General features: G+C 39.9%; 1 protein-coding gene across 4 annotated transcripts in view; it reads left to right on the top strand.

Moving 5' to 3' along the window:
- LOC116713583 (collagen alpha-1(XIX) chain) overlaps positions 1–24,065 on the top strand; it is a 143,714-nt gene that overhangs the window by 31,099 nt on the left and 88,550 nt on the right. For all 4 annotated transcript variants that reach the window (XM_032553782.1, XM_032553781.1, XM_032553780.1 and 1 more), the window contains exons 11-12: positions 17,439–17,465; positions 18,007–18,051. In XM_032553782.1, the coding sequence (XP_032409673.1) occupies positions 17,439–17,465; positions 18,007–18,051 (72 nt within the window). The remainder of the gene's footprint in view (positions 1–17,438; positions 17,466–18,006; positions 18,052–24,065) is intronic.

The raw sequence follows: 24,065 nt of genomic DNA, 5'->3' as shown, positions 1-24,065 counted from the left end.
TTATGGTAAATGTTTATAATTATTTAGTTTTTAAATATGTTCCTCTTAAGTGTCTTATGCTGAAAAAAACAACAACAAGTCCATCCATCCATCCATCCATCCATCTTCTTCCGCTTATCCGAGGTCGGGTCGCGGGGGTAGCAGCTTCAGAAGGGAGGCCCAGACTTCCCTCTCCCCAGCCACTTCTTCTAGCTCCTCCGGGGGAATCCCGAGGCGTTCCCAGGCCAGCCGAGAGACATAGTCCCTCCAGCGTGTCCTGGGTCTTCCCCGGGGCCTCCTCCCGGTGGGACGTGCCCGGAACACCTCACCAGGGAGGCGTCTAGGAGGCATCCTGACCAGATGCCCGAGCCACCTCAACTGGCTCCTCTCGATGTGAAGGAGCAGCGGCTCTACTCTGAGTCCCTCCCGGATGACTGAGCTTCTCACCCTATCTCTAAGGGAGAGCCCAGCCACCCTACGGAGAAAACCCATTTCGGCCGCTTGTATCCGCGATCTCGTTCTTTCGGTCATGACCCAAAGCTCATGACCATAGATGAGGGTGGGAACGTAGATCGACCGGTAAATCGAGAGCTTCGCTTTTTGGCTCAGCTCTCTCTTCACCACGACGGACCGGTACAGCGCCCGCTTGACAGCAGACGCTGCGCCAATCCGCCTGTCGATCTCCCGCTCCCTTCTTCCCCCATTCGTGAACAAGATCCCGAGATACTTAAACTCCTCCACTTGGGGCAGGACACCCCCCCTGACCCGGAGAAGGCACTCTACCCTTTTCCGGCTCAAGACCATGGCCTCGGATTTGGAGGCACTGATCCTCATCCCGGCCGCGTCACACTCGGCTGCGAACCGCTCCAGCGAGAGCTGCAGATCACGATCTGATGAAGCCAAAAGGACCACATCGTCTGCAAAAAGCAGAGATGAGATCCTAAGGCCACCAAATCGGATCCCCTCAACACCTTGGCTGCGCCTAGAAATTCTGTCCATGAAAGTGATGAACAGAATCGGTGACAAAGGGCAGCCCTGGCGGAATCCAACTCTCACCGGAAACGAGCCCGACTTACTGCCGGCAATGCGGACCAGACTCTGACACCGGTCATACAGGGACCTGACAGCCCGTATCAAAGGGCCCGGTACCCCATACTCCCGGAGAACCCCCCACAGGGCTCCCCGAGGGACACGGTCGAACGCCTTCTCCAGGTCCACAAAACACATGTAGACTGGTTGGGCGAACTCCCATGCACCCTCCAGGACCCTGCCGAGGGTGTAGAGCTGGTCCAGCGTTCCACGACCAGGACGAAAACCACACTGCTCTTCCTGAATCCGAGGTTCGACTATCCGACGGACCCTCCTCTCCAGGACCCCTGAATAGACCTTGCCAGGGAGGCTTAAGAGTGTGACCCCTCTATAATTGGAGCACACCCTCCGGTCCCCCTTTTTGAACAGGGGGACCACCACCCCAGTCTGCCAATCCAGGGGAACTGCCCCCGATGTCCATGCGACATTGCAGAGTCGCGTCAACCAACACAACCCTACAACATCCAGAGCCTTAAGGAACTCCGGGCGGATCTCATCCACCCCCGGGGCCCTGCCACCGAGGAGCTTTTTAACCACCTCGGCGACCTCGTCCCCAGAGATTGGAGAGCCCAACCCAGAGTCCCCAGGCTCCGCTTCCTCAGTGGAAGGCATGTTGGTGGGATTGAGGAGGTCTTCGAAGTACTCTGCCCACCGGCCCACAACGTCCCGAGTAGAGGTCAGCAGCACACCATCCCCACTATAAACAGTGTTGGTGCTGCACCGCTTCCCCCCCCTGAGACGCCGGATGGTGGACCAGAATCGCCTCGAAGCCGTACGGAAGTCTTTCTCCATGGCCTCTCCAAACTCCTCCCACGCCCGGGTTTTTGCCTCAGCAACCGCCCGAGCCGCATGCCGCTTCGCCCGCCGGTACCCATCAGCTGCTTCCGGAGTCCCACAGGCCAAAAAGGCCCGATAGGACTCCTTCTTCAGCCTGACGGCATCCCTCACCGAAGGTGTCCACCAGCGGGTTCGAGGGTTGCCGCCGCGACAGGCACCGACAACCTTGCGGCCACAGCTCCGATCGGCCGCCTCGACAATGGAGGCACGGAACACGGTCCACTCAGACTCCATGTCCCCCACCTCCCCCGGGACGTGTTCGAAGTTTTGCCGGAGATGGGAGTTAAAGCTCCGTCTCACAGGGGATTCCGCCAGACGTTCCCAGCAGACCCTCACAACACGTTTGGGCCTGCCAGGTCTGACCGGCTTTCGCCCCCACCACCGGAGCCAACTCACCACCAGGTAGTGGTCAGTGGACAGCTCCGCACCTCTCTTCACCCGAGTGTCCAAGACATACGGCCGCAGATCCGATGAAACGATGACAAAGTCGATCATCGAACTGCGGCCTAGGGTGTCCTGGTGCCAAGTGCACATATGGACACCCTTATGCTTGAACATGGTGTTCGTTATGGACAATCCATGGCGAGCACAGAAGTCCAGCAACAGAACACCGCTCGAGTTCAGGTCGGGCGGGCCGTTCCTCCCAACCACGCCCCTCCAGGTCTCACTGTCATTGCCCACGTGAGCGTTGAAGTCCCCCAGCAGAACAAGGGAGTCCCCAGGAGGAGCACTCTCCAGTACCCCCTCTAAGGACTCCAAAAAGGGTGGGTAATCTGAACTGTCGTTCGGCCCGTAAGCACAAACGACAGTCAGAACCCGTCCCCCCACCCGTAGGCGGAGGGATGCTACCCTCTCGTTCACCGGGGTAAACCCCAACGTACAGGCGCCGAGATGGGGAGCAACAAGTATGCCCACTCCTGCCCGACGCCTCTCACCTTGGGCAACTCCAGAGTGGAAGTATGTCCAGCCCCTCTCAAGGAGACTGGTTCCAGAACCAGAGCCGTGCGTCGAGGTGAGACCGACTATTTCTAGCCGGAACCTCTCGACCCCACGCACTAGCTCCGGCTCCTTCCCCACCAGAGAGGTGACATTCCACGTCCCAAGAGCCAGTTTCTGCAACCGAGGATCGGACCGCCAGGGTCCCCTCCCTCTGCTGCCACCCATCCCACACTGCACCCGACCCCTTTGGCCCCTCCCACGGGTGGTGGGCCCTCCCATGGGCCCTCCCATGGAAACTCCCAACAACAAGTTGGGAGTTTCCACTCCCAACTTGTTGTTGGGAGTGGAAACACTCCCAACAACAAGTGTTTCCATTTATTGAAACTCCAAAGGAAGAGGTACAGATGGTCAGAGTAGTTCCATAAAGAAATGTTTATCATAACCATGTTACATTTTAGTTAACAAAAAGCAACACTGGAAGTCAGCTATAGAGCTGTAGTCTATCACAGAGGGGAAAAAAAAGAAAATAAAAACAGAAGTGAACGTGCATCCATCAACCCCAGTTCTAAAACACATGCCCAGTATTGTGTAGATTATTTTTGTGCTACATAAACCTTTCTGACCCACTGGAGCAAGGGTAGCAGAATGTTGGCAAAAAACCCAGATTCTGTGAGTAGGGGAATGGAAGAGGTCAGAGCTCTTTGTCCTGCTTGGGGAGGTTGCTGCAGTCAGGGAATTGTGTTGTCATGGGGATGTGTACTTTCTCTTGAATATTGTTTTGGCTGGTGGCACAAGTCAGCATGGTAGGGCCTGAAAGATTTGATACATTGCTCCACATTCACACTCAAAAGCCAGTAGAAGCTTACAAATGCAAATATGCTTCTATCGATGCTATTTTTAAGGTTAGCTTCATCAGCGATCTCCACTCATAATCTGAGTCAAGATCTTTTTTGTTTATATGTGCTTGTTGCACCTTTAAATGGGAGTATTGTAATCACTATGCGTCGTTGTCACACTCAACCTGGGTTGTCACAAAAAGTGATAAAATTTGGGTAGATTATGTTCCTCTGTTTTTGTTGACTGTAGTGGCCATTATTTGATAGTTGTCCGACAGGAAAGTGGGTTGTGAGAAAAGACATGCATCAAAAGTCTTCAGGCCAGGAATTGAACCTGTGATGGCTGCGTCGAGGATTAAGGGCTCCATACATGGGCCGCTCTTTACCCCTGCGCCACCACCGCACCCCAAAAATGATCTGTAGTTAAGTAAGCAATCAAGTAGACCTAAAACTATAGAGGTTCTTATAATTTTCAGGACAAATTTACATACATTTACAGACTCAAATTCCTAATTTCTAAAATAAAAGTCAGATGTCGTAGTTGACACTGTGCTTTACGGTGCATTCACACCAGCTCAAGCCTGGCTATTGCCTTCCTGTGCAATTCTGCTCAGTGTGGGCTTTCTCCCCTTTACTCTCAAGGAAATGCAACTTTTAATGGTAGATAAATAAGGTGTATTATGCAGCTCTGAGGCACGTAGTTGTGTGCTTTTTTGACTGCATGACTTCCAGCCCTGACCACTTGTACCAGCTTCTTGTTGCAAACCTGAGATAAAAGAAACGAATTGAGCAGTAAACCAATTAAGGTGGGGGAAAAAAAACAAACCCTGAATTGGCAGTGTCTAAATTCAAGCATTGGTTTGTACCCCGACAACCAGCATGGGCCCTTTTGTTCGAGCATAAGTACCCCCTGACATGTTGAAAAGACAGTTGACGTCATGTGACCATTTGCATATGAATGACATAATCAGGTTTATTTACAGAGGAATCTCAAGACCACCTAACTAGAAATTAACTCCATGCACATCAAAGACTGACTGATTTGTAGTCACAACATCACACCAACTATAATGGAGGTTGTAAATGCGTGCCGTGCCTTGGATCATACACAGTATTTACTGATTGGAAGAGATGCCTTCAATGATCAGTTGGAAAACCACAGAGCTCTTCAGCCAGGGCTCCCCTTGACTTGATAGCAGTACATAAAATGAAAACAGCTGAAATCATGTTCACTGCAGTGAGACTGAAACAGTTTGTAAGTTAACAAGAAAAACTCACAAAATAATTTTTTGCAATTTACTTGGATCCTTCAAAGACACAGGCGTCTTCAAGAGGTTAATAATTTCCCTAATGTGAGGCTGATAAGTCTGCTGATATTTTTTCTTTCTTTTTTTTTTGTATTTTTAAGGTTGCCCTGCTTCCTTCTGCTCTCTGTGGATGCAAACCAGAAAATACTCGATCAGTATTCAGCTATAAACATTGAAATTGACAATCCCATTTTCGCCAAGTATCCTGTCATGAGCAACAGTTCCAGGAACTCAAATAAGTTTGCCTGGAGCAGTAATTGTTTTTGAGCTACAAACATCCCTTAGCTGGTTGTCTTTGCTTTAGTCTTGTACACATGACTCACTATCTCTACTCTCCTGGTAGTCATTTTCCTGTGCCCAAGGCAACTTTGCCTCTGGCAGGTGGGTTTGTCCATCGTTTCAGATACGTATAATGGAAGAAAAAGAGTTTCTAAAATGTGTTTAGAACTGGCGACCTTTGCAAAAGCAACACTAGCTGAACCCAGAGTGAAATAGTGGTTGTATTTTATTCATCTGACAAGTGATACGAAGTGATATGCTGACATCTTTATTTAAGCCTTCTTAGTTGGAAAATGCACTCAAGTTAAATGTCAAATTTATCCTTCCATTTAGTGATTCTTAAACTTTAAGCTTAATTTCAAACTTTAATCTTTATGGTAACATCCAAGGCTGCATTATATCAAGAAAGTAATTGCAATACTCTTGCTTAAAATTGTAGTTACAATATTGATTATGATTTATAAACATTTCCCTGATTCTTTTTTTATCTGTACCATTGCACAATGTTCCAACCACACCTTGTGATCATTAGTATTTCAGCCAGTAAAAATGTATATCAAGTGTGAACATTAGAGGCTGTTAGAGTCCATCTAGTAGGTTAAATGTATTATCCCAATGCATTCCGTTTAGGCATTAAGAGGCCTTCAGATCTAAAATACTTCCAGATGTTGCATCCAAGTAGCTCTTTGTATCTACAGTATTGCTCACACTGATCTTATGAAGATGACTGTAATCTGATATATTGTGCTGACTGGACAGGGTGCCAGTAAATCACAGGGAAACACAAAGACACACAAAATAAAAAAAAAACAATACATGCATTTCTGAAGGCACTTTAACTTATGAGGACCGCACTGCTGTGCTGCCATATTTAATTACAGATTCTTCAGTGAAATCCATGAAAGTAAATCAGTTAAATTCAGGAGCACCTTCAGAGCTGTCAATAGTATTTTCATCAAAAGTCCAAGTGTTGTCTCATTTGGAGAATTGTACTCCTTCTAGCGTATAAAGTTTAGCAGAAAAAAAATTTATCTGGTTATTTATTTTTTAATGCATATGATAAAAAATAATTAATATTTATTTTACTTGACCTCTTAGTTATTGTGATATTTAGGTGTAAGAAGTCTATTGGATAAATGAAAAAAAAAAGTCTTTAGTGATGTTATATTTTTTAGTATAAAAAATACAATTTATTCGGATTCACCATCAATTACCGTAACTTTGTAAGAATGAACAGATGTGTTTCCAGTCTGCATAATTTACACTTGCGGTGAACACTGAACAAATGTTGTGCTCTCTCCAGTTTTTTCTACCTCTCTTGTTTGTGGTCTTCTCTCTCAAAATTCTTAAATTTAACTCCTAAATGTTAACACAAGGTAACATGGATAATAATGCATTTTGGTTGTGGTTCTTCAACTCTCAACAAAAAAGATTTTACAACAGTGCTTTTTGTTTACAAAGATATCACATACTTGCTCTAATTTAAGAATATTGATTGCAGTTGAGTTGTTCATTTCTAACATCACCTTTGTTTTGAGGCTGAGCCCAAACACAAGTTTTCCCATTAATCACAATCCATGTAGTATATATATTTTTTCTTTTCCTTGTGATCATCCTTTTTCAAGAAACCTGCAGAAAGTCTCCCTACGAAAGAAATTACAACATAAATCAATATGTGGTGGACTGTTCGTTATTAGTCTTTCCTGCAGCTGTGTTCTTGTTGTGATTTATTTGATTTCTTGACCCAACACTCGTATATGATTTAGACCAATATGAAGGCGAGACACTAAAATAAAAGACAGGATGTAGCCGCTCCCTGTGGTTTATCAGTGAGCTTTGAAAATCAAATGATTAATGGGTTAAAACCACTGTCCCCTGTGTCTCCACAAAGTTGAGCTTCATAAGACTAAATAAGACTGCAATATGGATTCTTTTTCTCATCTGGTAATAACTTACAGTAATCTACTCTTAGAGACTTAAAATTCCCAAAGACATTTTTTTGCAGCAAAAATACAATGAAGATTATGTTATATGATAGAAGTGGTCCATATGGTCATAGACATATAAACACATTGTGTAAATTAATAAACAGTTAGATATTATTTCATTTCTCAGTATATACTCAATGAACATGGGTGGAATTTTGTAATTTGATTTTTAGTGTTCATACTAAACTAAATTAAGTTAAATAAATAAATGTGCTCCATAATCTATTTCAAATACATTATGAAGAATTTATTCTCATTTAACAATTATATATTTAAAGAATCAAGTATATTTGTCTATATTTCTCAGTTCAAGATATATAAATTATAAAATCAAATCAGAAAAAATGAACAGACTAAGGTTCTTACTTATGGTTTAATGCAGAAAGAGAAATAAAAGCGATGTAAAAATTTAAATACTGCAAGCTTTTTTTTCACAGGCTAAACAAGGAAAGTTTATGCCTAGAAAACTAAACCATCAATTCTACTGAATAACTACCACTCTGAGTTCTCATGTCTCATGGTAATTGAAGGGCAACCTAAAAGGCAGGACCATTTGAAGATTGAGGAACCACTTCTGATCTGGTAGAAGAACTGAATAAAGACTGCAGAGGCAAGAACTTTGGTTCAGATAACAGTGAAAACTCACAGACTGTTGTTCTGACTGGCAGGTTACTCAGACTGGAGGCTATTGGTTCAGGTTGGTTTTGGTGAGTTTCTCAGTCGTTTTTTTCTTTGGATTTCGAGCTGGGTTGGACACAAAAAGAACATTTCATGAAGAGAGTTGCAAAGGGACGGTGGATATACGTTCAAGGTGTAGAAGAAAAAACCTTTGCAGGAAAATTAGACAACAATTAGACAAAAGATATTTAATTAAACTACAAAATGTTCTTCTTTCTAATTGAGTTTGAGAAATCTAGCAGTTCGCTGTTAGCCAGCTCCTTCAAGGAAGGCGTTATAACAATGTGCTGGTAAACCAATCAGAAGCTGACTCAAAATAAAGTGAAATACGTCACATAAGAAAGCCAAGAATAAAAATAGACTTTATTATTTTCTTCAAAAAATATTCTCATGAAGACAAAAACTCTCATTATGACAGAGGCTGTTTTCACATTCAAGGTTTTAAACATTTATTCATTCTAAAATAATTTCTTATCTCTGGTGTTTCATCCACTACAGATCCAATAGGTTGAAACTGGTTCAGTCTTCAATAGAAAACCTTTGATATTATATTTTAAAAGGCCTGATTGCAATCTGTTTATTTGGAAAATAACTGAATGTATGAGAAAAAGAGCAATAAAAACAATGTGAATAAATGTATGTTCGCCACCTAAAGTGATCATCCCTTTACTGCTGAGTACTCATGCGGCAAATTCTGATACCCAAACCGGCCTTTTACTGCAATTAGCTCATATTCCATTTTTAAAGCTAATGTGTTATTTAAAGCTCCTGTTGACACCTGAGAAACCAGAATTCTGAGTATGTGCATGTGATGTAGTATCGCTTTGCAGATACACCTCCTATGGGAAAGGGGGAGTGTACTCTGTGTTATCTTGTGGGTAATTCAAGTGGATACATGATGTTCGACTGTAGAGTGAAGTGTCAAAGAAAGCGGAGTTGAGCAACACTGATAGAACATGATATCCTCTGCACAAGAGGATCTCTGACAGTGTACTACGATATCCCCACACTATGGAGCAGTGTTTTATTTATTCGGAGTGTAATGGACATGCTAATTTGTTTTCGTTTTTAAGACTCAGTGTCAGTAAGGGTAGTCTTCCACCACGCTGAAGATGGTGGCGTATCGCTGAGTGGATGGAAAGTCACAAAAGGCATTTCCTGCTGTAACCTCCCTGGCATTTGTAGGCCAGCACTCAAGATATCTGTGTTACGTACAGATCTTGTTTCACATAGCTTTAAAGATTCATTGCCCACAAGAGCAAAATTTTGCCTCAAGCTAATACAAATATTTAGTGTATCTTCAGTTTTCCTGTTGAATAACTTCTATCGGGTTTGGTAGCTCTAGCTGGAAATGGCAAACTTCTCTGCAGTGATTGGAATTAGAAATTTTTTTACTTCTTATGAGACAACTTCTCTGACCCGCAGATGCTCTGCCTGGTAAAAGTTCTAAGTAAACATAATTAGGCTGCATGTGTTCCTCCTTCCTTCCCCTGTCTCTTTGTTTGCTTGTGTTAGTTGTCTTCTGCTGGGGAGTTGCCAGATTGTCCAGTGGCCCCACAGTTTCAGGACTGACGAGACACAGAGCAGTGTGTAATTAGCAGACGAGTGTGCACAGCTCCCCACAGTGTTCTGACCTCGTGCTGCAGGAACAACTGCCACACAGCCAGACTCCAGCCTTTTCTTCATCAACTTTTTCCTCCTTAATGTCCCTCTGCAAATGTGTAGATGTCAACAATTTTCAACATGGGCTTACAATGCATATCTGATCCTCAAATAATATATCTCACTTTATTATTTTTTAGTTCAAACAGTTTCTAAGAGGTAATCACATCATGATGCATACATTATAATCATATGACATGAGGTTTTTCTTTGCTGATCAAATTAGTTTGCAAGATAAAAGGAAATTTGACAATTGTCTATGGTCATGATGATTTTTTTTTCCTATTTATTCATAACTTTACATCCTAACAAATTACAAAAAGAAAAACCTGGAATGTTAAAAGTGTACTTGTCAAAAGTAAAATTCTTTAGGTACAATACTTTTCAAAACAAATGCTATGTTACTTGCTGTTTCTTCACAGCATGCAAATTTTATTTTTTTGTACATATTGTGTCAAAAAAAGATAAAATGTCTATTTTGTGATGTTTATTGCTCATGAGTGTCAACTAGTCAACGCGCTAATTAAAAATTAACAAAAGTAATAATAAGAGCTTTTCCTTTCTTCATGCATTTCTCCTCTCCTTGTCACATAAAAGCTGAATGGCTACTGAACAAAGTCTTTCCAGAGCAGCAACACTGACAGCGCTACAAGGCTTTACAGAGACAAACAGTGGTCATAAAGCTTATAGCATGTGTGGAGCAATAAAAGTTGTCACTGGCAATCAAATTGGACACAATAAACTATAAATTAAAGTTAAACATATCTCCAAATAAATGTAAGAAGCAAGAACTCAGGGCTTTTAAAACCCGGACGCCTCAAAAAATTAGAAGGGGTGAATCTAATTCAACAAACAAACAAAAGAAAGTTTTGTTGAAGGTGGCCAAATGAATGCTGGTAATAATCTTTGCATAGCACGTAAAAACCAAAAACAACTGTTTTTTTACAATAAATTGTGCAACTGAGCACAGCTCCTGCATCTGTGGAAAACATTGTAAGTTTGTGATGACGATGAAAATGTGTTTCATCATATTGGTAATATTTCTTTTAAAATGCTGCTGCAAAAAAGTGGAAAGGATTAGATCAACTATATTTATAAAGCATAAGATGTCTTTGTGCTTGTATCCTGTTGAGAGTAGACACATTTTTATTAGGTACATTATTTTCTATTTCAATAATTCCAGTTATTAGGTGTGGAAGCATTGATTTGTGGATGTTATTTTTATAACAAAACTGGTGAATGTATTACATTGTTACATTTCAACATTGTCAACATTGTTTTTTTTGTTGTTTTTTTCATTTTACAATAATATAAAGCCTATTCAAAAAGTAAAGAGTAAAAAGTTCTTTTTTTTTCTCTCCTTAATCTTTAACTTCTGCCCCAGTTCTCGTAATAACAATAAAATCCTAATGGAGAAATATTCTGCTCAGTTCCTGTGTGTGAATGATTTGACAGTCACCTTGTTCCTGACAGTCTGGGGGCTAAGGGAGCACATTAGCTCACAGTCTGATCAAATCATGGCATAACCTTTTCAATATCCACAAATAGTAGCCATGTTATTGTATCGCCACCACTACCATACATGCAGTCGCACCATTGTAATCATGGCTTCTGTTTTCTGAGTAGCAGTGGTTCAGACAAGGCTTGCTGAGAACCGGCAATGAATTAGTCACGTCTCTGGTAGCAAGACTTAATGTGATAAGAGTAGGTAATCATCCTCTGCAGATATATAATTCACTATTAATAGCCCATCTGACTCTAAATTTAACCATGACAAATTATTGAATTTCTAAGTCATTTTACAGGCTGCTCACACTCTCCATCTTTCCTACTCCCGCCCTAACTTATTTTAAAGTGTTGGTGCCAATGGCCCAAATGTGTCACACCTAACAAGGCTTGCTGCAAATTTAGCCTGTCAATATGTGTCAGGCCTCATTCATCAGCTATAACTCTTCATCTGAGCTGTCCTTCTACTTTCACATTTCACCACCGGGAGGCTTGACTGCTCCCTGAGCCTGCATAGTTCAGTCCCACCCTGAGGTTCCCTGCTTCAAGGTTCAAAGGCAATGACAAGCAGTGTCCTTGCTAAACCAAAGTGCAGCATGGGGAGACAGGGAAACGGAACGGGGGGTAGACACGCCGTAGCCAGCAGATTGTGAATCACACTGCGGAACTGGGTGGCATGTGATTGACATTATCTGATCTTTTGAGTCACTGAGAATGTTATACTCGCATGTGATTGTACGCTCTGTGGCAACATGGTGACATACAACAACACAGGATGTTTTCTGCCGCATTAAAAACAAAACAACTTCAGAACTACAAGTAGAGAATACAACAATGTGTTGTAAATTTTCAGAAGCTGAAGGGTGTCTTAAGAGTTTTTGTTCTGGCTGGTCCAAATGAAACTCAAGTGAGGAAATCTGTTGAACAGACTGGCCTTGATATCTAGGGTTTGTGGTTTATTTATCACTGTTTAAAAGTGTAGAGTTGAGGGAATCACTTTGATTTTTGAAATGTGCATTCAATATGCGTTTGCCCAATTTATGGAATAATACTTTAAGCATTACCAGCGATGCAGTTCCCTGTGAAATCATTTATACCGCTTGAACTTCTTTAAATTAAATTAAAACCACAAACTTCAATATATATTTTCAGTGATATTTTGAGGTGAAAAAATTATTCTTTTTGAACTTTTTTCCTTGTTAAACTGACAAGTGTTTAGTACACATTCAGCCCTATTACTCTGATACCCCTAAATGAAATTAACTTCAACCAATTCCCCCTTACTATGGATCTCAGCTTTGCATAGTTTATTCTCAGAATAAAGACAACTGTTCAGTGACACCAAAAGCAAAGAACATAACAAAGAAATCTGTAATTAAGAGGTGGAGCAGTTAAAATTACTCTAAGATTATTAAACAGTATTCTCAATTCTGAACATGTTATTGAGCACACTCAAAACCCCCCTCCGAAAATTTTAGTTTGTGGTTGAATACTATTTCATGACGCTGAATGCTCTTGTTATAGTCAGTAAAGTGGTAGTAGCTTTCAATGTTCCAGACAACAGAGAAATAAATATTTCGACTTGTTTTATGTTACTGAATTCTAAATATGGTTTTGTATCCTTCTGTGTGAAGGGCATCTATAACTAAATCCTTTTACCTTCTCATTTCCAAGCTTCCAGCTAAGTACGAGCTACACAATATTGGCTTTTATTTTGATCTCTGCAGATCGGCTCACGAGTAAGAATACAGTTTACATTTGTCTTTAAAATTGTGTAAAAAGGCAGGTGGCACACAGGAAAGTCCTGCACAGAAGCTGAAAGTGGTTTTATAATCCATGTGTTCAAAACAAGCTGGTAGTCTGATGTAAAAATACAGCTTCCTCATTGTCAGTTCTCTGACATCAGTGGCATGCATTTGATTAACTGTTGTACAAATGTAGAAAGGGGGGAATTTTTTATTTTTATTTTTTCCTCTCCCTTTCTGTTCTGAAATTATTTTCCAGGTATGAGACGGGATGCTTCTTCTGTAATTAGTTGGTATATCCTGCTCTTTTATTCTCTCCCCTTGTTTTATTTTTTATACAGTAGTGTTGTTGTCTTTTCATACAATGCACCACATAATTGTAGGTGCATTGCACTGCCTGCCAGCCTTGAAGTTATAATGAGGTCCCTGTGAAGACAACAGAGAATCACAGGCTATTTTATCCTATTTTCTGGATGGAAGGTTGTGGGGAAGTGGCATGAAGGGGGCCTCTGTTTGTATTGAAACTGACAGAGGGAGGTAGCTTTGGAAGCATAAAGTAATGAGTCTTCTGAATATCTTATACCAGGCATATTTTAGCTGTGACATTCATTTAGACAGAAAAATTGATATGAAGTAAATGCTGCCCACTCCCTTTTAACTTCCCCCTTTCTTTCAGAACACAGAAAGCAGGATATTGCCATTTGTGAAGTCTAAGATTTTGTAGTAACGCTGCTTACTGGACAGCAATAAAGTGGATTTATCTAAAAGACAGAAAAAGAAAAAAGGCACAACAATCTAGAAATCCAAAATGTGTTTACATTGCTTATATTAATTTATCCTGGTGTCAAAAAGGCATCTCCTTCTTTTTCATGGTACGTTTTGTTGACAACCTGCTCTGCAGTCACCAAACAATGTTATCATACCTGTCTGCTGTTAATGCTTCAGAGCTTTTACATGATATAGCATGCTTGTATTTATTTTAGGGCCCGCCACATTTAATAGCTCCAAACCACCTGCCAGTTGTCTGACAGTGCGACAGTCATCAGACATGCTTCATTTCGTGACATACTGTAAATACCAGTTAATGGTCCTCTACTGCACTGGAGCATGTGTTGAAAAATTACCTCTATGCATAGTCGATCTCATTTTAACTGACCTTCAGGTTTTGTCACAAACATGATGGATGGCCAATAGGTTGGATGTCAAATAGTTAAAAATGAACAGTATGGATTTAGCGGCATGTGATGAAGATGCTGCAAACTCATGCTATGATCTTCCTACACAGGGGGACGAAGGCCTGGCTGAAAACCCAGGGCTGCCTGTAATTTCACACTGTTTCATTTACATCTCATTATGCTGCTTTGTGTATGTAAGGTCATTCAACACAATTTATGAGGTTGTAATGGACACACAAAAGTATGACCTGAAATGGTTAGACAGAGCTTTGTAAACATCACGGCACTTTGGCAGATCAGGAACTGGTTATGGAGTTAAAATATCTGGTGATGGGAAGTGAGGCGTCAGCTGAGGTGGCTCTGTGTCACATTACCGGTGCCTTGGAAGGGTTCAAACAAGGAGCAGATAGGAAAAGGGGCTCAGAAGGCCTTCTCACTTGGGCCAGAAAGGATAGGGATGAGCAGCCAGGCGGGAAGAGTTCAGCTCCAAAGCCCTGAGTGAGAGGTGGAGAGTGACAGGTAGTCACTGGCTGTTTCTTACATGGGTAAAGCGTGCTCTCTCTGGGCTGGTGCCTGCTTCTGCACACCTACTGTATTTTTCACCCTTGTAATTAGACTGACTTGTGTTGTTACTCTGGTCATGTAAAATTTAACAGTTGACATAGTTCAATGAACATACACTGACATTGGTTGTTCATACCCCTTGAACTTTTCCACATTCTGTCATATTACAACCGTCAACTTCAGTTTGTTTTAATAGGATTTCATGTGATATATAAACATAAGTAACTGCATATTTGTGAAGTGGAGAAACAAAAAGGATAAGTGATTTTCAAATATTTTTGCAAATAAAAAATCTGAGATTCAGGCATGTATTGTATCCACCTCTCAATTTTTAGTTACCTTTGTTGGTGTTTATTGTAACATAATTCAGACACAGTTAGGTTGAACTGAAAGTGTCTCTGAAAAACATTTTCAAGGTTTGCCAGTTGGATTTAGTTCTGAACTGGTGAGAGTCTGAGCAGTTTTCCAGCTTGTTAGTTTTTAATATTTTTTTTGGAATTAGAGAGTATTCTTTAACATTGCTCTAAACACCTAACTGTCTATTTACTAATGATGTGACTTCTGAAGGCAACTGGTTTTCTTTGGAGGTATCAGGGAACTAAATATGCATACTGGCACACAGATTCTTATTTAAAACAAATTGAAAAATTCTTAGTTGCATCACTTTGTATTGGTCTGTAACATAAAATTCCAAGATGCATTGAAGTTTGTGGATGTAATGTGACTTTCGTTTGAAATCTGAGATTATGAGGCAGTATGAAAACTTTTGCAAGACAGTTGATATGTATCCCTATGTTCCCATCAACACTTTTAGCAAATGTGTCGACACAGATGCAAAAAGTAAATGCTCTCAATGGATTCAGATCAGAGAGTTGAAGGCTGCTGCAGATTAAAAGGTGTTCTGTGGGTGGGTAGTTAATTATGTGCACATCATGAGGGGATGAGCCTATCAGTTTAAATCAACACTGCAGGGATATATGAAAAAAAACACAGTCCCTCTGCTGCTGACTTGCTCCTTTTATGTCGCCAAAATGCTTACGATTTCCACAGACCTCTGCCACCATTCATTAGCTACACTCTCATGCTAATTTTATTTAACAAGCAAAGTAACAAGCATTCCCTGACAGGCAAATGCAGTTTTAGCTAACTTTCTCACATTACGGCAGTAAATGAGTTGGTGAGCGTATGCAGAAAATGTTGAAGGTAGGCTATTAAAATGCTGACTTGCTGTTAGAGCAGTTGTATTGTACTGCTTGTTGCTTGAGGTCAAACCGAGAGCACGATCTGACTAGAGGAGAATATGATGATTTATTAACAAAACAACTGCTGAAAGACTGAGGCATATTTAATTTAAAGCATCACAGGTCACAGCTGTCTTTTTTTCATAGATGAATCAGCAAAATCTTTTGGGTTGTCTGCCATCTTGTGCTGTTTATTTCTTTCTCCCTCATTACTTTGCAAAAGCAACTGACTCACATGAAACGTTTCATAAGGGTGTATTTGGAAAATCAGCTGTGTGTGTGTGACTTTTGCCCACTGAAAGAATGAAGAATTGTCTAGCAGAAATTGGAAAGTGGACACATGAAGTTCATGGTCTTGTATTTACTCTGCAGCCTGGGGGGTTGATGACTCTGCATTCTCTCCCAAGCTCATACCCAGCAAGGTGTGAGGAGAGACTGTTATAGACTTGGCTCTTTTCATATCAACCTGGTCAAGGAAAATGACCTCATTACCCTTCATATTATTTGTATGTAATACATGTCGATATTTTTATCTGAATAAAAGCATAATTGTTAATAATTTTAATTGTTAATATTTGCTTAAATTTTGGGCTAGAAATTACTGCCTCAAGGTTTTACGCAGTGTCTTGCAAAAATATTCATACCATTTAAACTTTTCCATGTATAGAAAATGCTAAGATTTACGCCATTCCATTGTAGCTCTGATTGCATGTTCAGGGTTGCTGTTCCGCATAAAACTGAACTCCTGCTCCAGTTTTTGTCTTTTGTAGCGTCTGACAAATTTTCCTCTTGGATTTTTTTAAATTTAGCTCCAAATTTGACCAGCTTCCTTGTCCTTGCTCAAGAAAATTATCCCCTCAGCATAATGCTGCCACCAACATATTTCTCAATGAAGATGGTATATTTAGAATCATGCAAAGTGTTAGTTTTCCACCAGAATCAGATTTTTTTTTTTTTGCATGGAGGCAAAAAGGTTTAACTTTGGTGTCTTCTGAAATAACATTTTACTGAAATTTTATCATAAATTTGACTGGGGAATAGATGATAAACTAAAATGGGTCTGATGGTTTTACAATATCCTGTTTTTTGTTGCCATTTTCAGAGGATGGAGTGAACAGTGATTATTGTGATGTTCAAAATAGTGGATATTGTTCTATATCTAACCCAACTTTGAACTTTCCTACATTTTCTCACCCCAACTGAGTTGGAGTGTTGTTTTGTCTTGTATTACTAAAAACAAATTACTGTCAGGTGTTTAATTTAGAAATTTCAGAGTAATAGGAATAAGATTTGTATTTTGATTTTGGTGTAATACTTATTTCTATTAAGATTTTGAAAAGTATTAATTTCTTTCTTTACTTTAGCCCACTGTGTGCAAACACACATATTCAGTGGGTGTATGAACCACATACAATGGGTTCATACACCATTGTATGAACCACATACAGTCCAAAAGAATTTGTTAGTGTGCATCATTGTAACATGACAAGATGTGGAGAATTTTTAGTGTCATGAATACTTTTGCAATGCATTTTTTCTTAGTTGTTTTCAAATAGTTTTGAGATCATGCTTTGTTTTCTTGTAAATAACAAGTTTTAATTTAACTCTTTCAGGGCCCTCGAGGAGATAAAGGAGAAAAGGTAAAATCGAGATCCACACTTTAAAAAAACATGCCAACAAATGATTGTTTTTCTTGCTGAACAAAGTTCTCCTGGCATGTTTTCTCTTCCAGTTATCTATTAGGTTGGACAAGAAACTATTGAATCACCATATGCACTCTGCAACAAGAACATAAACTCAGAATACACCTTGATTAGGTTGCTAATAGTTTTTTTTTTTATCTGGATACTTTATAGAGTAATGGAATGAAGCCCTGATCAACTGAGGCTGCAAATTGCCTATTAAGGAGATATTGGAGAAGTCACCTAGAAGCTATTCAAGTATTGAAACTGCAACTTTACATACTCCTTCCTACCTATGCACTTAATTTTAACCAAACTAATTATTTTGTTATCCGTTGAGTTAACTTGAATCTTAATGTTACAAATAAACTCCATTGGTCTGCTGACAACTTGCATTGCAGACATCAGCTCGTGACAGACTTCACGAGATGCAAAACAAAGTCTCTGTAGATTGCTAAATATAGCATCTAATTCTCTATAATACATGTCCTTCCCCTAGGGATCAGCTGGAGAGCCGGGTCAGCCAGGCAAAGAGGGCAAGAGGGTGAGTAAACAGCGACAGTTAACCAGTTGTGTGGCCTGACTTGATCTTGCAATGACTAGGAGGTCTTAGCCTGCAGGAACAGCTACTGAGTGGCTGTTGTTGTATGTGACCCTTCATGGCAGTGGGCCTAAAAAAACAGGGAAGAGTCCGTGAGGGCATGCTGTATGACAATTAATGAATGGGATCCATGGTCAAAGGGTCATGCACACACTCACAGTATGACTGGCAGCACACGTGGTGACGTCCCAGTGGGTAGCTCTGTTGTGTAGTATTAAGTTTCTGAAAGCTCGATTTGGAATAGACACAATGTCCGTGACTGATTCAATGGCTATATAATGTCATGTTTATTTATTTGTCACTTCTTAATGCAGTAAACGTGCTGGAGAATAAATGTGTCTGGATTGCTAAATGATGTCTAAATGACACGGTGCCTCAAGTTCACGACTTAGATTTGAGTTGCATTTAAGCTACAAAGACTTCAGACTTGGCTTAGAGTCTCTCTCTAAAGATTTACAACTCTACTCAGACTCAAACTCTGAGCCTTAAGTCTTATAAACAATCTTTATCCAGTCTACGGTGTGAAGGTAAGTGCAGATGGTGTGAGTAAATAATTTTTTCTTGTCTCCTCTGAGTTAGATTATGGCATGAATAAAAGCTTGGTCATCATGGTTACACTGCACACATTACATACAGTTTAGGACCAAACCATTTGCACAAAGAAACAACCACAAAGTTTGTTTCTGATTCCTTACATTAAAACATGGCATGTCTAAAATTATTTATGCCCTTCGCAATAATCAGTAGAAAATTTTCATTGTCAATGCAGCCATAAACTATGAGCTCCAAGTCTTCACCCAAATTATTTATTCCCTCTACAGATTCTCAACCAGATTTAAGTCAGGACTTTGACTGGGGCACTCCAAAACTCTGATATCATTTCTAGTGAAAATAAAATGTTGGTTAAATTAAAAGATTAGTTTGAATTTAAATGTACCATAGGCATGAATACTTTTTAGCTCAACTGTGTGGCTTCTCTGCAATCATTCTGGATCATTTGTGTCAGTAAAAGACTTTAATGGTTGCTTCTAAGTTTATCTGTTTTATTTAATGATACCATCAAGCAAGTATTCACAGTGAGTCCGAGCTCTTACAGAAATGCACCCATTATCCTGTTAACGGTTACTTTTGATTTATTTCCCAGGGACTTTCAAGGACTCTGGGCTGTTATTGGCTTATAACAATCTCTTCATATATAGCATACGTAGCATCATAATTCTGACCACAAACCATGTCTTTAATAACTTTTGGGCATTTTGAAAATAGCTCTGCAAGTTTGTGAAACAGACATCATTACAAATTAATCAAATTTGAACAAGTCTATTAGTCTATTCAGAGGGATTTAATATTAATAGAGTGAACATGAAATTATGGTGGCATGTAGAATAATTTTATTTGACCTAACAGCAGACAAGAATTTGGGGATGGGGTGGAAAATGTCTTTCTAAAATAATACTAAAATATGAGCTCTGTAGTTTTGGTTGTCCTACATAGAATGGTTATAAAACAGAAGAAAATATTGCTGCAAAATATAAAATCCACATGAGAGCTTTAGCGCAACCACAAGTAGGTCAGGGAGATATTCATTTTATATCAAGCAAATATAAAACGAACTTCATGAATTCGATGGCAGCCGACTCAAAGCATGTAGATACGTGTTTGTCATGAATTTTGCCCTTCTTAATCAGAAAATGTCTCTTAACATTGTGTTGAATGATCAGCTGTGCTTTTTTCCTCAATGGATCATTTCATTGAATGAAGTTACTGAATCTGTTGTAGCTGAAGTTATTCCCATAGAAAATAAGTGAGCGCAGATGTTTTGATGCTATTGTCTCCACATCATTAGTCATATTGCTTTTTAACACATAACCCTGCCTGAGATGAGGCTGGGATATACAGAAACTGAGCTTTAGCGGCAGGATGTTCTGAAATACATTGTGATGATGAAATTCAAAACATAACTGCATGAAAGAAGAAAGAATGCTACTCTTACTAATGTTGTACCCTCTTGGTTTCCCTTTTTATTTTACCATACACATTTCTTTGAAGAGTTGATAGGTAAATAGCTACAAGGCATTTAAGAGTCAATTCCAGATTTTGTTCTGTTGTTGCTGCTGAAGACACAGTTCTGATCTATTAATACCTCATCTTTGATGGTTGGCTGACTTCGTCGTGACTGTTAATGTACTAAGGTTTCTGCTTATTCTTAGCTCCAAGAGTCACATGGAGTCCAGTTTGTTGACCACTGTGTGTTTCTGCAGTCTGACAACCTATTTTAGGAAGGAGGGGGCACGTATCATTATCAGAGCCTCTCACCCAATTAGCAATTCTTGGCCATGCCTGCATCTTATTGGTTTTGCAAAGAGCTACAGCTGCTATACAACTGATGCAGAAAGACTTGATGCAGAAGGACTGCTCTATATCCTTCATGGAATAGCCGGGAGTGAAAAGCTTTCACAAAGTCTTAGATTCAAGCCTGACCATCTCTCAAACTGTCCGCTTTAATTTATTGTTGAGCAAAATACGACCACTCTAAGCCAGCTAGATTTACTTCAAGGAGATGTGGAGGACATTGTAGTGGGGAGAAGAGGAATGATGCCATTTTCTCGGATCCTTCTCCAAAGCTTAAAGCAACATATGCAACAGAGAATATCAAGGGTAATCACCCAAACCCATCTGCAACCCTGTAACTAATATCCACAGAATCTTGATCTTGTCTTATTACCTTGATCGATGTCTGGTCAAGTTTGTCAGGGTGACAACCATGACAAGTAATTAATGGGAATGTGTTCCCACATTGCACATTTCCATTAGTGATAATGTGAATGTGCTTGGTTCTGTCTAATCTGGGCAGCATTGACACAGAATGGTAGGCCAAGAGTAGGACTCTGGGATTCAGAGGCCCATTATAGCCAATCAAAAGGGAAGACGGGGATCGTTGGTAAAAATGATATGTCCCCTGTGCTGTCTATGGTGAGCTGAAATATTCATCACAATCAGTAATGATGTTCTAAGCTCAGTGTTGTCATTGTACGCTGGCTCTGCTCCATACTGATGGTGGAGGTGAAAGACAAGCATGCTAAACAGTTTTTGTTTAGTCACTTGGAAAGCCAAGTATTAGGTATGCTCATTCAGGGTGAATGGCAGAGAAGTGCCTGTCTGCATCACAACAGTGTGAGCATGTTGAAGTTCTGTACACATACAAAAGTAATGTGCATTTTGTGCCAGGGAGCATTACAAAAGTGACAAATTACATAATTTTACTCGCTCAAAATAGGACTGAAAACCTACACAGTGCACACACTGCTTCCTTAATGCTGAAGTACATGGGAACGCCTCTACGGGCTTGGCTTATTCATGTTGTGCCAAGACTTCCCAGCATACACTGCTTCTGTAGCTGGCATAAAGCAGTGAGTGGGTTCAGTACAGTCACTGGGATCATACCTAAGAACGTTAGCAGGTTCCTTCTGGATTATGAATCACTTTGAAAATTCAAATTATCAGAGCATATCTTGGAACTTTAACATTAAGCTTTATTTGCTGGATTTTAGTAAGCTGCAATAATGTTCTAATAACACTTTACCTAAAGCATTCAAAATATTATCCTATTTCTCTAAAGGACCTTCTGACCTATGGCTTAAGAAGTCAGCAAATTCACATCTCTCTAAGCTGAGGTTCAATGCAATGTGAGGTATTTGCTGACATGTTCCCCTTTTGAATATTTTAATGACAAAACACACATGAAAAGTCATTCTGCCCTTTCACAAACTAGGTGCTTTGCTTTAAAATGAGTAGGTTGTAATTATTAATGATGAGTGTTAAAGCAGCAGACTATGCTCAATTCAGGTTTTTCAAAGAGATGAGGCACATCTAACCAGGTCACATCACACCAGCAGGCAGGAAGGATGACCAAAAGCCATAGCTTCTCTTTTAATGCTGTTTCACAGTGATTGTCAATGTAAAGACTACACCGAGACTTAAGACTGTTCAAACAAAAACCCAGATTTGTTCAACCAAATCTATAAATTATCAAATTATATAATATAGATAAGATAAGATTTATTTGTCATTGTCATCAACAGATTACAACGAGATTGAGATAATATTGCTTGTTTTAAAATGGATTTCATGAAATTCCTATCCTAATTCAGACATATTTTGAAATCAAAATGGCTAAAAATAATATGTGGTCTTGGTGTATGTTAACTTTTGCTTTCATTCTCTATACAAAAATGATTCCATATTTTGAGAATCACATATTTATGTGTTAAAACCCAAGAACTGACTGAACTTGCAGAGTGCTATAGACATGACTGAAAGTCTGAAACCCCTCTCGAAATGGTCTCTTCTTTGTTAAGGTGCCATAGAATTATGCTTTGGACAATGTACACAGTTGACAGATGAGCTGCACAGCCTCTTATTAGACTGCGGGGTAGAGACAATAAAAAAAAAAAACAGACAAGAAGGAAGAAGCTTCTGTTCTGCTTATAGACATAATTCTTCAAATTAATGATGAAGCTAAGGCCTTTTCCTTTTCATCTATTTATTCCCTAATATAATTAGATTTAACAAACCATTTTTTTTACTTTATCTTTAAAGGACGTACAGCTTAACACAGTTGGTAAAAAGTAGCTGGGTTTTTGGCTAGTGGCTGCTCATGGAGCACCATGGAGGTTACTTTTGTGAGGTTATGAGGTGTGTTCAGTCTGCTGTGAATAATTCACATTCTTTGCTGCAGAGTTTTTATTGAGTAAGTCGTGACATTTTCCATTATTACGGCTGTCCAGCTGTGTCTGACTACCTCGTGTTTGTTTCACAGAATAAAAAAGGTTAAAAGGCCTAGAATATGTTGCTAGCTAGGTAATACAAAACACAGAGGAAGAAGCCACTAAAGGTCAGTTGAACTGTGGGAGGAAACGTTTCCTACAAAAATGTGCCACATCAATGATAGTAATGAAAGAATCCCACCAGATTATTGATGGTTATCGGAGAAACATTACAGAGACGGACTGTGAGAAATGACAGGTTTTGATTTTACTAACAGGTGATTTATTCTGTGTGGAATCAGTTCTCCTTTTCTGTCTTCCTGCATTAGAGCCACCATGGTTACTAATTATAGTGTCCACCACAGCAATTACTCACTTCCAAGTCACTATGTGCTTTCATGTCTATTGTTCCCTTTGAAATTATATATGACTAACTGTGAAAAGGGTTTTTAAGGCAATGCTTTTTTTCACAGAGATATAGTGGCAATGAGTACAAACATTGCACTGAACGAGAAATACGTGTGAATTTAACTGCCAATTTAACAGCCAATCCAAGGTTGTATGGGACCCTAAGCAGAATTTCATATCGGGGCCCACTTCCAGTTAAGCATTTATTATATGCTCAGAGTCAAGGAAAGTTTGTTGTTTTGTTCACATGCAACAAAGACAAAATGGGAGTTTAACCTTTGGAGGATGGAGGGAATGCAGTTATTCAAATCTGTGGTAATATATTCTAGAAATACATTTTAAACATTGTCTGGCATTGTATCTATTGAAAAAAGGGAAAATACCTTGTGGTGTAAGAGTTATGATAACTCAACTTTTGTGGGGGTTCCATTCAATGAGTACTTTTGTTAAAAAATTCCTGCATGAATTCAAGTACTCTGAGGCCCTTAGGCCAGCAGGAGGTATTGAACAGTCACAGAATGTGCTCTTAACTTCAACTGGCTCTACCTCATGTTGTCTTACTGGTTACTTCAACACAAATGCTTCAGTAAATCTAGTAATCTAGACCAGTCAAACACATAGAGACATATGTGTTTGACTCTATGTGTCAAACACATAGAGTTTGACACCTCATGGGAGGTGGTTTAAAGATGCTTCTTTCAGTCAGTTTTAATAGAAAACAACTGTGTATTTTCGAACTTCACTTGTAATCAATTGACATACATGTGCTGCCACTATTTTAAA

The sequence above is a fragment of the Xiphophorus hellerii genome, chromosome 22, assembly GCF_003331165.1.
Source record: "Xiphophorus hellerii strain 12219 chromosome 22, Xiphophorus_hellerii-4.1, whole genome shotgun sequence".
NCBI classification, from domain to species: Eukaryota; Metazoa; Chordata; class Actinopteri; order Cyprinodontiformes; family Poeciliidae; genus Xiphophorus; species Xiphophorus hellerii.
The sequence above is the reverse complement of the archived record's forward strand: the minus strand, read 5'-3'. Positions and strand labels throughout refer to the sequence as shown.